The 15,651-nt window shown below is 42.6% G+C and overlaps 1 protein-coding gene across 2 annotated transcripts in view; it reads left to right on the top strand.

Moving 5' to 3' along the window:
* Positions 1-530: 530 nt before the first annotated feature.
* Positions 531-15,651, top strand: part of DCAF5 (DDB1 and CUL4 associated factor 5) — a 42,671-nt gene continuing 27,550 nt past the window's right edge. Inside the window, exons 1-5 of one of the 2 annotated variants that reach the window (XM_035113580.3) lie at positions 531-1,996; positions 8,593-8,736; positions 9,594-9,630; positions 10,523-10,662; positions 15,242-15,371. In XM_035113580.3, the coding sequence (XP_034969471.1) occupies positions 1,783-1,996; positions 8,593-8,736; positions 9,594-9,630; positions 10,523-10,662; positions 15,242-15,371 (665 nt within the window). In that variant the 5' untranslated portion in view covers positions 531-1,782. Of the gene's footprint in view, positions 1,997-4,277; positions 4,422-8,592; positions 8,737-9,593; positions 9,631-10,522; positions 10,663-15,241; positions 15,372-15,651 lie in introns of those variants that run through there. The other variant, XM_088669856.1, reaches the window with a different exon arrangement.

Here is a 15,651-nt window from a genome sequence, read left to right as displayed (position 1 = left end):
TTTGCTACACTATGTAGTGGTGCATCATGTTTCTATTGTAATTATCTCTAATTTTTTTACTAGATCATATGTGTGTGAATTTAATTCCATTAATGTTTAACTGTTCTCATTTTATCTGTATGCCACCTGGAGTCCCTGTCAAGGATAAAAGTTGGGTAAATAATAATAATAATAATAATAATAATAATAATAATAATAATAATAATGGTTCTATAGTACCTTCAAGCATCAGAGGTGATATGCAAGTTGCTGAGGAACACAACTATTGTTATTACTTGTTGCCTTGTGGGAGGAACAGGATGCTGTACTAGAATGGTCTTTGATCTGATCCAGAATGAGTCTTTTAAATTTTTACTATGTTATAACCTTTTATGGACTTGGGTCCACTTCATCTGATACTTGTACTGTAGTGTGATTCTCAGTTAAATGTATGTTGTTGTTTTTTGCTGCAGTACACTGACCCAGTCACCCCTCCAAAAATATTTAAAATTTTATCATAATTCACAATTATAAAGGCACATTCTACAGAAATCCATTTTTAATCTTCTCTAAAATTGAATTGATAAATAAATCCACTGTTTTACAAAACCAGTGGCATTCCTTGAATGTACTGCTTAAGAAAGAAAAGTTATGTACATTTTAGATTAGTTCCTATGTCAAACTTGTCTTCATTTATTGTTCTTTCTAGCTAATGCCTTCAAAACGTGTTCCCCATTGACCCCTTTCTCATTGAATCTGCTTTGTCTGAATCAATTTCTAAGAAGTCCTTTGAACAGATGAAATACTGGAGATTTTAAGAAGACCCTTTGGTGATCCAAAACAAACTTATCATGTTTCCATTTCATCTACAGGGAATATATTAAATGCTACCAACTGTCTCAAGAGATGGATTAGAAAGAAACCAGAAAATCCGGGAAGCACACTCTTTCCCCCAAAGTTTCTTCCACCACATTTCTAATAAGGCTCAAGGAGAAGAGGCTAATGTTGCCATTGCCAGCCAAGCAAATCAATCTTCTTTCCGATTTCAGTCCTCGGATGGGCTTTGGCGATGGTAGAGAGATCAAACTCCAGCAGGGAGTTTGAACCTGGCTGCCTCTTATTACGTCTGTCCAACTTCATAATAAAGTGTTGCTTTAAATTATTATGAGGATGGGCCCGAGGGAGGTGCATCGGCGGTTCCAGGCTCACCGTCCCGTCCCGTCCCCATCTCTTTCTCCCTCCTGTGGTCCCACCCAAGCGATCTAGCGCCTTCCTGCTGTTGCAGCCCCTTAAAATAAAAGTGGATCCAATAACACGTTGATCCCTAGCGGGAGAGGGATGTACTTCCGCAGATTCTTCTTGTGGGGAGGGGAAGGCGAAGGCGACTGATACAAGAAGTTAGGCAGCGTAAATATCTTTATCTATTTAAAAAGCGGGGGTTTGGGGGCTCCGCCTGGGATCGGGGGCAAGTGAGACAAGAGCCACAGTCCAAACCTCCAAAGCCATTGACACCCCCGAACAACGTTCAGTCCAGGGCAGCAGCCGGCCGAGGAATCGCATTAGGAAAGGGGCTGCAGCTGTGGATCAGCTGCTGTTGCTGCCGCCGCCGCTGCCGCTACGAGGCAGGGGAGGAGTTTAAAGGGGATCAGGAAGCAACGGAGTGTCTAACACCTCTCCCCTGCTATGGCTGGCTAAAGAAAAATCATCATAACCATAACAAGAGGGGGGGGGAGGCGGGGAGAAGGCAGAGGGAGTGAGCCAGCCGAGCAAGCGAGGGGGTGGTGGGGGATCAACAGCAGCAGCATGAGAAGGCGAGCTGATCTTGGGGGCAACATGAGGTCAGTGGTGGGCTTCTTGTCCCAGAGGGGCTTGCAGGGAGACCCCCTGCTCACCCAGGACTTTCAGAGGAGACGCCTGCGAGGCTGTAGAAACCTCTACAAGAAGGATCTCCTGGGCCACTTCGGCTGTGTCAATGCTATTGAATTCTCCAACAATGGAGGCCAGTGGCTGGTCTCAGGTAATGCAACCCCTCCCCCTCCCTCCCCAATTTTTATTTTCTTCTTCTCTTCTCTCCCCACCCCCCCCCCACCCCCAGCCCGCATCCCCGAGCCCGCATCGGAAGACAACCGTAGCGGCGTTGAGAGGCGTATTCTCTCTCCTATACACACAAACACCCCTGATGTTTCCCAAATAGAGATCTAAAATGGTTGACAGGTTTTTTGGGGGGGTTGTTTTTGTTCCCCACCCCAAATCCTGTTTATGGTGGCGGTCTGGTTTGTGGGAGTGGAAGTTTCCTTTTCCCGATCAGAAAGTGTCGGCTACTCTGCGAGGCTTGATAGTTTTTTTTAAAATAGAGAGATAAAAACGGATGTATATTAATAACTGACTGCCCAGTCCTCCTAGTGTCGGGGGTGATTGGGAACAAGATGGATAAAGACCCGAAGGAATCCCAGGGGCAAATGACAAAAGTAAATAACGAGAGACGCAACATATCCCAAATGGAGACCGGGGTCGGTTTTTGTGGCCGGATCCGGAAGGATCCGTTGTCCTCTCTCTCTCTCCCCCCCCCCACTTATGGGGCGCGTATGTTTTTGAAGGCAGCTGGCTAATTCAGGGAGGGGGCAGCACTGCGGGTGGGGGCGGACACTTGTTTATTTTAAAACTGCGGGATGATTTTATTTTACGCAGCGCCTTTCTGGAAAGGGGTGGTGCAGACACTCGTTTCGTATTCCACCCCCTGGTTTTAATTGTAACTGGGGAAGAGTGTGTTTGTGGGGGGGGGGCTTCTTTATTGGGAGGGGGATCTGCTGTCAGGTGTCGGGGAGCCTCGGAGTTGACGCGAGAGCTGCGCCCGGGTGTGTGTGGGGCGTAGGGAGGCGCCCCTTCGGGACAGGGCCCAGGGAATAACAACCCCTTCGGCCTGCCGCCCCCTTTCTGCGCCTGGCATCAGGGGCAGACCCCCGAGAGGTGGGCCAGATCCGTCTCCCTCTCCCGCCTGCCCCTCTATAGCCGCCGCTCCCAGCTCTGAGAGGAAATGGCTAACTCCAGGCCGGGGCTTGAGTGGGAGCTGCAGGCCTCGCTCTCCTTGAGCTCCTCATAGCGACAGGCCTGGGAATCGATGGCCTATCCAGGGAGGGGGAGGGCGACACGCGGGTGGCACCTCGCAGCCCTTGCGAAGTGTCTCTCCCGTGTGTGTGTTTAGGAGTCGGGATTTCCCCCTCTCGCAGCCGCGGCTGGGGGTGTCTTGACAGGTGGCCAAAGGGAGGCAGCCCTCGCCTGCATCTCCCTCTCCTCGAGAAGGAAACGTAGGCCACGGATAGGAGAGTCAAGATGCACCAGGGATGCTTAATCCGGAATAACTACCACCAAATGGTTCTCCACGCCATTTATAGTCTCAAACTTGGCGGCTTCATCCACTCGAGTGCCTTCTCTCTTTAACCTATCCCGGCTTGGAAAGTGGCCCAGTGGGTGAAGCCTGTTTAATTGGTAACTAATAATGTTAAGGGAGCCCTTTCCCTCTTTTTCCACGCTGAAGACTTGTTGCATCCGTAGTATGGAGGCAATTCAGACACAGCAAACCCTTTCTTCAAAATGAAGAAATGGAAACTGAGGCAAAGGGGAACATTGTATATATTATCAGTTGCTTTGAGATCCTGAATAGTGGCATAATCAAGGAAATACAGGAAGCTGCCTTACAGTGAGTCAGACCATTGGTCCAGATTGCTCAGAGCCGTCAATGCTGAATGGTAGCAGTTTTCCTGGGTTTCCAACAAAAGTCTTTTCCAGCCCTGCCTGGAGAATCCAAAAATTTAACCTGGGACCTTCTACATGCAAAGTGTGTTCTGTACTATGGAGCTGTAGCCCCTTTCCTAAATATTTTTCAATGCATTCATAACATGCTATGATAGGGTCACTGTTTCCACTTCTCAGATATGAAATGGAAACTAGCACAAATTATTTGCCTGAGGCTGTCTGCTGAGTCCATAGCTTAGCCCTTTATAGTCATCTGCTTAGAAGGTAATCTTTCTCAATATCAAAGGGTATTTCTGCTATTACTGTTCTAGCAATAATTATGTTCCATTTGATTTAGCTGGGCTTTAAGGTTGTGAACAGATTAAAAAAATAGCTAATTTTCATTTTGTCTAGCTTTCTAGTGACTTAAATTTGCATATGGTAAAAGACAGTGTGTGTGCTAGGAAGGAACAGTTTTTGTGAAGTGTGAGAGGTTTTTAAGTGGAAAAACACAAAACTCATTGTTTTGATGAAAATGACATCTTTATTGCTTTGCTACATCTCAGACTCAGAATATTCCATATTCTACTAACATGCCAGAGCTAAAGTGCTTTCAGAAATAAACAAGTTCAATGCCCATCATTATTGTGGAAGCTCCAAGTTTAGAAGACATGTTAACAGAGATTTTGAGAGAGCCCTCACTACTTCAGGTGTGTACTTCAGGTATTTGAAGAAGTGTGCATGCACACGAAAGCTCATACCAATGACAAACTTAGTTGGTCTCTAAGGTGCTGCTGGAAGGATTTTTTTCTTTCTACTTCAGATGTGTGATCTATATTTAAAGAAACAGCAATTTCATGCTGGAAGTTGTCTACATCCCTGCGCACTACTGCTAAAAAAAACAGCCTTGGTGTGTGGATGAAAGAGCTGCTGTGTAATGTGCAATATGATTAACCCTTTAGAATCTTGTTTTTAGTCCCTGATTATTGGTAGGAAAATGTTCACCAACTTTTAAACACAAGCTAATCTACCTATAAGAGGCAATAATCCTAAACTACTCCTGCCCTGTTTTCAATATTATTCAAAGGCTGCTTTGTTGTGATTAACTAAGTAATACATAGTAATCATATTTAGGTAATTGCAGGTTCCACCAGCTGCAGCTCCCAAAACTGGGGTGGATGGAGTACTATGCAGTATGTGAATGAAGAGGGTGAATAGATTGTGGGATTATGATTTTTCAGGACAGGAGAGTGCATAAAACTAGCCTTGGTTGCAAACCCTTTCCCCTCTCTACAGCAGAAATACAGTTAGATGGCCAACATGTTATTTAATATTTTATTTCTCAATGATTTATCAGTATCAATATTAAAACATACTAGCAGCATTTATGCACTTTTGACCATATCTGAATGTTATGGACAGAACTGTAATGAATACTGGGTTTTGGCTTCAAACATTCATCACTTGTTCTAGAAGTGTATCCAAAAAATGTGGACTTGTAATGTTTTTGAAACTTAAGCACTATGCAGCAAAGGAAAGAATGAGCTCTCCATTGAAAAGAGTATGGCTGCAGTTTGGGTGATTAGGTAGAAATATATGGGAAAACACACATCTTATTTAGAGACCAGATGTACAAGACTATGGTTCCTGGAATATTTGCTGCATAGAAGAGGACTGTTGGCAGGTATAGCCTCCCCCCCACCCCCGTACTAATATGACAGGATGTTTCACTTGCAGACACTCTCTGAACTGCCCAACTACCGGTAGTAAATGTACTGGACCCTTGTCCTCCTCCACAGTTGTCAGACCATGAGGCAACTCACTTGAGATCCCTATAGTGGCTCTCGCATATCTAGTACAAAGTCTTTAACTTCAGAGGTTTCTGTAGCCTTGCTCCATCTCCTGCCTTAGTTCAGGTGGTATCCCTGCACCTGACCTTTGTTATCCGACTCTTACCAATTGTCTAAAAATCTGCAGTTTGCCCTCCCGTCTCCAATCATTCGACCCATTCTCTCCTGCTGCCCACCCATGGCCTGTATCTTTAGTTCCCCAGCTGCCATCTTGCTCTCCTTTGGTAACTTTGCTTCTCCTTGATGTTTAATGTCTGTTGACTGCTGCTGTTCTACTACATTTGAATCCACCTTTCCTCCAAGGAGTTCAGAGTGATGAGCATGCAGAAGTGTATCTCGGGGTTGATGAAACTGGCCCCTGCCAGGAGTGCAGAGCAGGGTGCAAAAATCACCTATCGGGCTATGGAGTGTATGATGTATATGTGTTTGGTAATGCAATGCCACTGTTGCAGTGAGATCAAACACAGGCTTTCTCTGCAGTAAAGTGATTTTTTTAGGGGGGAGAGGATGCCAATACAGCTTCTTGCCTAGGGCTTAAGGGACCCTTAGCACACTTCTGCCAGCATAGTTTTCCTTCTTCCCATTTTATCTTCCTTAACTGGCCTGTGAAGTAGGTTGGCCTGGGTGTATTTGACTGCCCCACTAAGTTTCATACCCAAGTAGGGATTTGAACTTAAGTCTCCTCCGTCTTAGTCACACATGAGCCAATATTCCACACTGTCTCTCTCTTTTGTCTACTTGACAGAAAAGTTGCTCACTTCCTAAACTTGTTACTAGGCTCTCCTAAAGTGAATAGATTTCCTTTATCCTGAATGAAATAAAAGGGTTAGACTACTTTTAGGGCTTGATTCAATGCATCCTTAAAAGCACACCTTAGAATATTTGCCTTGAAGTAATATTCTGATTATGACTGTCCCTTCTGTGAAACATGAGCAGGTTTTAAATATGGCAACCATTGGTAAATTTGCAGCAGTCTATATTCTTTAGAAATGAAAAGGAGATGGTACTGATCTTCAAAAGTGAATTTTATTTATTTGGACTATTAATTTTATTAGAGTGTACATTGGTAAGTTATTTGCTTGATATAGACAAATTCTTAATGAAAAGTGTAGCAACGTAATTTAATGAACAGAATGTGCTTAGGCTTCTCATGTTAACTGTTATCTTTTTACTTGCCTTCTGCATTCCAATCTTGACCTTCTTACTTGTACCCAGAATTCTTCTGCTAGAATTATCTGTTTTTGCTAGTTGGTTTGACCACATCAAACAGTTGTTGTTTTCTCTTTCCACCCCAGCGTCTTTCCTTTTTGTGTTCAAAATACTTCTTTTGCTCTCTTGCTTTTCCCACCCTTCTCTCTCTCTCTCTCTCTCTCTCTCTCTCTCTCTCTCTCTCTCTCTCTCTCTCTCTCTCTCAAATTTAAATTAACTCCAGGTTCTACCATTCTTACTCATTCTCCCATCTGTCTTTCCTCGATCAATCCACAAAAGTCCTGAGTTCTTCCTGAATCATTGGTTCAGGTCCTACTCTCTGGTCTAGCAGAAAACCAGTTTGTTCCATCTTCCATGGATGGCCCTTTAAATATTTGAAGATGGCTGCTATAGTATCTCCCAGTCTTTTCTTCTCCAGGCTAAACATCCCCAACTCTGTAAACTGTTCCTAATAATAGTACTGTATTTGTACCCCACCCATCTAACTAGGTTGCCCCAACCACTTTGAGTGGCTTCCAGCATATATAAAAACATAGTAAAACATTGAACCTTAAAAAGCTTCCCCATACAGGGCTGCCTTCAGATGTTTCCTCAAGGTTATATAATTACTCATCTCCTTGGCATCTGATGGGAGGGCATTCCACAGGGTGGACACCACTACTGAGAAGAGCCTCTGCCTGGTTCCCCGTGGCTTCACTTTTTGCAGTGTGGGAACCGCCAGAAGGCCCTTGGTGCTGGATCTCAGTGTCTGGGCTGAACGATGGGCGTGACTTCTAGACCTTTTGTCATCTTTGTCACCCTCTTCTGCACACATTCCAGCTCGTCAATATCCTTAAACACTGGTGCCCAGAACTGGACACTGTACTCCAGGTGGGGTCTGACCAAGGCAGAATACTATTACTTGGCTTGTGCCAAGTAGATAGATCTGTGGCAAACAGTTGTTGATACACTAGAAGGGCTATAGCTGTGTCCAAAAGCTGAAATAGACCTGTAGTGCTCACCTCCAAACACTCAATCTTCGGTGACATCTTTGGAAGCACTGTTAGGAGTTACAATTATGCCTGTAAATAGATGAGATGTGATCTTCGAGTTGTGCTGCTCACAAGTATCTCATTAGACTTGCTGCTTGGATTTATTATTCTGGCAAGCTGTGTAAACATATCCAAGTATATTCAGCTCATAACAAGTCTACTTAAAAGGGCAAGATTGGAGATTAAGTACAAGCCCAGTAGTAAAACCTGACTTTTCTCAAGTCTCCTCAAATTGTAGCCTGAGGTTGTCAGAGGATTTTGTAGGCTTTTGTTTCTTCCATTGAGCACATGGCAGATATCCATGATTTAATTGTTTTGGGAGTTAATTTACCTTAAAAACTTTTCACTTAATCATGGTACATGTTAGAAAAGTGTTTCCTAGTATGATGTGGTGGTTAGACTTGGAACGGGGAAGCTGGAATTCAAGTCCCTACGTGGCCATGAAGCTGAGTGGGCGACTTTAGCCAGTTACACTCTGCATTGCAGGGCTGTTGTGGACAAAAACTTATATGCTAATATTGAGCTCCTTGGAGGAAGGGAAGGATATAAATGCAATAAAACATGTGGTAATGTTGACTCTTTGTCTGTAGTCACAGATGATGCAATTGCAATTTATGATAGCTTCTTTCTGGAACACTGAGCAACAGTGAAGAGATTTTGCTTATAATGGGGCTGTTCATAGTGCCGCAGCAATAGAGGCTCAGTAATTTAGATTTCAGGTTGTAAATGCTGGTTTCAGCAGAAATTGTGCAGGTGCTTATAGTGCTGCTTTTCTCCACTCTCCCACATAGGTGGAGATGACCGCCGAGTTCTACTGTGGCATATGGAAGAAGCCATCCACTCCAGAGTCAAGCCTGTTCAGCTGAAAGGGGAACATCATTCGAACATCTTCTGCCTGGCTTTTAATAGTGGCAACACCAGAGTATTTTCTGGAGGTAAGGAAGAAAAGCTTCAATGGGAAATTAGGGTTTCAGGACCTTTCCGTGCATTTATTTTCTTTGCAGTATACTTTTGGTCTTTCACTTGTGTAGGCTTGGCATCCTAACAACAATCCCTGCTGAGGGAATGCTGCCTCTTCTGAGCATAATATTTTGGATCTAGGAGAATGGTGTTCTTCCTCCCACCATAGGCTACCCAGCCTTTAATTAGGCTGTCGATTCAGAGACAGGCAAAACCAATGTTGAGCAGCAAACAGGAGTTCTGATCCTGTGTTTTCCTCTAGAATGTAATGTGATGGCATTGGCAGGACCAGGAGGGTAAGTAGGCTGGGGAAATGCTTGAGCTTCTTATTTCCCAGCCACTTTCCCGCACTCATTGGGGGCTAGCACCTAACCCTGGAACCAGGCAGAGGGCGATATTGCAGAGGTCCGAAGAATGAGCAAGCAGAGGTGGATTTCGGGGAGCGTGACTGGTTTGGTCGCACTTGGGTGGAGGGTGCTGCAATTATGATTTATAATGGAGTGCAAGAGGTGGGGAAGCGCTGAAGTTTGGTGATGCACAGGGTGCCACTGAAATTTGAGGCTGCCAGGTATACCACTGCGAGCAAGCACTTCCTCCCTGCATGTCTTCTCCTGGACAAATGTCATCTCATTTCTGCTACTGGGTATGTCCAAGTCAAGCAAGCAGGGAATTGGGAGGAATCTTATCCTGGACATCTTGTCCTGCCATGAGAAAAAAGTAGCAGGCTCATCTCTTTTCCTTCATCTTTTTTTCTTCCAGAATGAAAACTGCAAGCACGTTATTTCTCAATTTTCATTACTAATACGCTATCAAATTGTGTTTCTTTATCTAGGTAATGATGAACAAGTGTTGCTCCATGACGTTGACAGGTAAATGCATTTCCCGCAATGCCTGAACACTCTTGATGTGTGTGTGTGTGTTTGTTTCCTAAATGCTAATCGGTTGTTGTATGACATTTTCACTAATACAGGGGTTGCCAACATAGGGACATCCAGATGTTGCTGAAGTCCATTTCCCACCATCACTAACAATTGGCCATGCTTGCTGAGGCTAATGAGAGTTGAGAGTTGAGCAGCATCTGGAGGGCACAATGTTGGCTAATCCCGGCCATGTTGGCTGCAAAACATCTGAGTTTAAAGAACTAGTGATTTTTATGGATGGTGTGGGAAAATAAGTTCTGTCAGGTGTATAGGACTAAAAATATTCACTTTGCACACCAGGTCCCATGTGTGTTGATATTTCCTGCTAAATTACAGCCAATTCTATGCACAATAGGTTGGGCTTATTTTATGGGGCTTACTTCCAAATAAGTGTGCATACAATTGCAGGGGTAGGCTACAATCCTACCCTCACTTACCTGGAAGTACTAAACACAATGGGACAATGTTAGTGGACATGTATAGGATTGCACTGTTCAATCTCCAAATCTCTACTGTTACTGTATATTCCTGTGTATAAGACTACTTTTCAACCCAGGAAAACCTTCTCAAAAGTCGGGGGTTGTCTTATACGCCGGGTCGTATTTCTTATACAGCGAGTATATCCCAAACTCTATATTTTAACTGGAAAGGTTGGGGGTCGTCTTATACGCCCAGTCATCTTATACACCAGAATATACGGTATATTTTCTACCTACTGCTACTCATACAGGATAATGGACTTTACGTACTTTCAAGTGACATTTTTCAGTGCTACCTGGCAGGCTGTCCTGCCTAACCTTAAATGAGAAAGATGAAAAACAGATGTCTGTGTCTTTTTCAGCGGTGAAACCTTGGATGTATTTGCCCATGAAGATGCAGTGTATGGGCTCTCTGTGAGTCCCGTGAATGATAACGTTTTTGCAAGCTCATCTGATGACGGCAGAGTTCTCATTTGGGATATCAGAGAGTCTTCGCAGGGAGGTGAGGGCTATATCTGAGTGTGAATGATGGTGAGCGCTCTCATTGGAGGGAATTAGTCCTGAGATGTGAAAATCCAGGGGAAAAACAGAGCAAGAGGGAGAAAGAATACCCTTCTGGTCTCTCGCCCTGCTTTTCTGAGGACATTGTTCAAACTTTCCAACAGAAATAAACGAACATTTTGGGAATGTTGGGGGGACTATTTTGAAATGTTTTCCCTTTTAGAAATAATGAAATGCTTTACTGTAATATGTCTATTATATCCACAATCCATGTTACTTTACAAGTGTCATTGTATTCCTGCTAATAATTTCAACCGTTTACAGTGGTCTCTCAAATATGTTAGAAGGTTATTCCAGTCTTTTAAGAATAGTTGGTCTTCCTGATTTCTGATCTTTCCCGTCAGTCTAGCCATTTCTGCATATTCCATCAGCTTGGTCTGCCACTCTTCTCTGGTTGGTACTGCTTCTTCTTTCCATCTCTGGGCAAGAAGCATCCTTGCTGCTGCCGTTGCATACATAAACAGGCTTTTATTTTCTTTTGGTATTTCCACACTTATAATGCCTAACAAAAAAGCCTCCAGTTTTTTTTAAACAAAAGTTATCTTAAACACTATTTTCAGCTCATTAAATATCATTTCCCAGAAAGCTTTTACTACCCCACATGACCACCACATGTTATAAAGCGTACCTTCTTTCCTTTTACATTTCCAGCACACATTTGAACTGGTTCTATACATTTACACAATTTTACTAGCTGTCAAATACCAACAGTACATCATTTTTATATAATTTTCTTTCTGCGAACAGCAGGCTGTAAACTTCAAATGCTCTTTCCATAACTTTTCCCATGAAGAAAACTGTATATTATAACCAAAATCTCTTGCCCAGTGTATCATTACTGATTTAACTTATTCATAGGGTTGCCAGACTCAATAGAGGACAGGACTTCTGTGCATTTAATTGCCCTGCTCTCTTTTGAGTCTTGAAACCTTAAAGAGAAACCAGCAGACCCTTTGTTAAATTTCCAAGCAAAGGGTCTGCTGGTTTCTCTTTAAGGTTTCCAGACTCAAAAGAGAGCAGGGCAATTAAAGGCACAGAAGTCCTGTCCTCTATTGAGTCTGGCAACCCTACTTCTTCAAGAGTGATCATTCTTATATATGCTGCAGACACAGACAACATGCAAATTCAGGATGCATTTCCGCACCTAGGAGGTGTTGTCATATCCTAGAACCTTAGTTGCTTGTGAGTTGCTGCTTGCCACCTTCTGGTGATCTTTGATCTCATTTGGAGATACCTGAATGAAGAATATGCCTATATGCTGTCCTTTTGGCATGACCCTTCACATCTAGTTGAACTTTCCACCTCCTCCCTAAAATGACATCATGCAGACACCTTGCTGCATAAGTAAGCCATTTACACTTCTGAGGCTTCAAGCCTATCCTTACCTGGGAATAAGTGCCACTATACTTCTGAATAAACATGCATATGATTGCTCGGTAAATTTTAAAAAATATGTTAAATAGTGCAATTTTATATGCAAAGTTAAAATGATGCATTCCATGTTAAAGCAGTAAAACAAGTGAAGGTTTAATAGGAAAGTTAGTATTGCATATATTTAAATCATTCTGGAATTTATTCTATGTTCTTGAAGGGGAAAGGTCCTCTTTCCACCCCTGCCCCATGGCTTTGAGATTTCCAGAAACTTTACATCTCTAGAGTGTGTTAAAGGGTGAAATGGATTGCTTTATCCCTGTTGTGGTGGAGTCTTATTTGATTTTACAAGTATTTCTAGGGCAGCTGACACTAATAAAAACCAATGAAATGAAACTCCCACAAGAATAAAAGATCAGGTCCATTGGTACTCTAAGCCAGTATCAGTGGAGATTTAAAAAGCCTGGGGAAATGAAACATCTGTACCGTGGGCCAAAAAATAATCATCATAATCCTAGGAATATAAGTGTTTGCACTGAATTTTGTGTTGGAGGGGGAACTAATCTTATTGGATTGGGGGGGGATGAAGGGAGGATTGTTGTTAATTGTAAGATTTTGTGAAAACCTGAATAGAATGTTAATGACATGTTAAAGCCTTTCCAGCAAAAGCAAAGGAAGATAATCGCAGCCAAGCAGTGCCCCCTTCACCTCACCTCATTGGGTCACCTAGAGGAGGGCTTACAAAGATTACTTTAGTATTGTATGGGCTGGTTCATTGGGCATAGGCCCAAGGATGAACTGTGTCTGCCAGGGTTATACCTCTGCCTTTAAGTCTTTTCATGCACTGATTTTCAGAATGATTCGCTGAGCATTTACAATCGCTCCCTGTGCTTTGTAAACTGGAAACTTGCCTATTGATCTGCAGTGGACTCTGTTGAATTTAACTCACTGGGTTAGGTTTTGGACAGGGGTTGTGTAGAAGCCATGTGTGAATTCTTCAAATTTCCTCATTTAGTTGAGAGTTCAACTAAATAAGATCTTTTCTACGATGTTGACTTGGAAGCTGCTATTAAGATACCATACATATGGGTACAAAATGCCCCCAACTGCGAGTGATTTAGGGACTGGTGAAAAGAGAGTAGGGGAGTAGATGGCCCTTGAATATATTTCTGCATAATAGAGTTGCTTTTGTTGTAGAGTAGAAAGGGCACTACCTCCCGAGGCAGCTTAGCTTGATCACTGTCTAATAGCTCTTGTTCATTAGGAAGTTTCTCATCTTACTAAAGTAACCTATATACATAAGTAGAAAATGCTTCTTTACTTACAAAAGAAAAAGCAAATCAAGGAGCAGTGCACAGCTTCTTGAAGGATGACCATGTCTGGACCTAAACCAAAATCTGCTTCCCTGCAATTTCTACCCATTGGTTCTAATCTTGCCCTTTGGCAAAGCAGAACACAAGTCTGATCCATCTTCCACATGACAGCTCTTAGATATTTGAAGATCTCCATCATAGGTCCCTGTAAACACAGGCAGTGACCATTTTAGATGCATCTGATGTATGCACATCGTGCTCAACCTGGAAGTGACCTGAAAACGCCGCAGAACGAGGCAGGGGTGGAACAGGGTGTGTTTGCAGGCTTTTTTCAATGATGTTTCAAATATACTTGATTTCACTTAAACGCATGGTGCCTTGGAATGTAACCAACACATAAATTGGGAGTTGCCTGTAATGTAAAGGTGGATCCTTGAGGTTTGAAGATTTCTGTAGACTAGGTGTGGCTATTCTGTGTACCTCTGGAGATTGTTGGATTCCCAACTCCCATCTTTCTCAGCGAGTGAATAAGCTGCAGTGAAGCTTGGCATCACATGCTCCCCCAGCTCCTGACTTCCTTATGCACATGTATGAGTAGTTCAGAAGTTTCCGCCTTCTTTATTTTTTGCTTAACTACTTTTGCTTAGCTACAGCTTGTGTCATCTGAGGTCATGTACCATGGTTTGTTAACTATATTTTGCAACATAAGTCACATTGAAATAAAAGGGGGAGTATTTGAGCTAAAGGCTCCCTCTGGCTCTCTTTCATAATGCTAAAGCTTTGGTTTACTGTAATGTCTGTCCATTGGGTACAGGATTTACAACTCAAAGAGGCAAAAAATTTATATGACTCTTGACACAATCCTAAGCATATTTACTTAGAAGTGAGACCAGTTATGTTCAATGGGTCTTATTCCCAGTTGAGTGTGGATAGGATTGCAGCCAGTGTCTGATAATTCACAATTTTAAATATGGGTGTCTTCAATGGTGAAGGGATTTGTGCAATGAGGAATTTTGTTTGTCATCTGAGTGAAGTCTGTCTGTGATGATTTAGGGAATGGAAATAAATGGGTCAAATAAGGAAGCAATTGTACATTGAATCCTAGATCTTGACCTATATTTAGAAATGTTAGACATTAAGGATTTTATTACAAACAAGCTTTTGGTAGAATGGCGGGAATGCTGGAAAACTGAGTAACAAGGAAAGTGTATGGATTTGGCAAAGATATTTGGAATTCGGAGTTCTCTCGGCAACTTGGACAATACCGGTAATTCCAGCCTTAGGATGTTGATGGGGCAGCTACACTTGCTTGTTGTAGCACATTAAACCCATGAAATAAAACTGTTGAAAAACCTCTACTCTGTTGAAATAGTTTGTGTCACATTACTTTTAATGCCATAATCTAGTTTTAATTAGATGGAATGTCAGGAATTTATGAGAAGTTCCCTTGTGCTACCGCAATGTTTTGTGCGCTAGTAAATGCAATGTTTATGGATTATACTAAAATAATTTATAAGACACAAATCTAAATTAAAATATTTTCCACACTCTGTCAGAGTTCCAAGATCTCCCACTTAGTAAAAAATGGTTTCTGTAGCAGGTACTACTTCATTCGTACACTAGCACTGTACATTTGAGCCACAAATTACCAATTTGTATGTGGGAATTCTGTTTAATGCTAGGGAAAGATGCATAAAACCTGACTACCGACACTAAATAAATTCTTGAAAAGGTTGACAAATGTCCCATTAAGAAAAAGCTTACCCAGCCGTCAGCATTGTACAAGAGGTGTTGTGCCTTTAAAAGTAAATTGATCTTATCTTGTTTTGTTAACAGAGCCCTTCTGCTTGGCTAATTATCCATCAGCCTTTCACAGTGTGATGTTCAATCCAGTGGAGCCCAGGCTACTTGCCACTGCCAACTCAAAGGAAGGTGTAGGACTCTGGGACATTCGCAAGCCTCAAAGGTAAGACGACTCTTTCTTATGTCTTTTTTTGTGGGAAGACAGAAAGAAGCTCCTTCTGGAACTCACAGTTGAACTTGGTGCTTGGTAATGTTGTGGGGAAAATACCCACCCAGCATTCATTGCCAGGATTGATCGATTAGGCAAAGAACGCTGAGTGGATCTTTCCCCCCACAACAGTAATGTGGAGTAATTAAACTTCTCTAAGTGTGTATTTTTTTCTTTAGTTTATAAAGCTAAGTAATATTAGCTTCTCTGTTGAAACATTTCAGACAAACTGGAT

This window comes from Zootoca vivipara, chromosome 1 (assembly GCF_965207765.1).
Source record: "Zootoca vivipara chromosome 1, rZooViv2.hap1.1, whole genome shotgun sequence".
Classification (NCBI taxonomy): domain Eukaryota; kingdom Metazoa; phylum Chordata; class Lepidosauria; order Squamata; family Lacertidae; genus Zootoca; species Zootoca vivipara.
The sequence above is the reverse complement of the archived record's forward strand: the minus strand, read 5'-3'. Positions and strand labels throughout refer to the sequence as shown.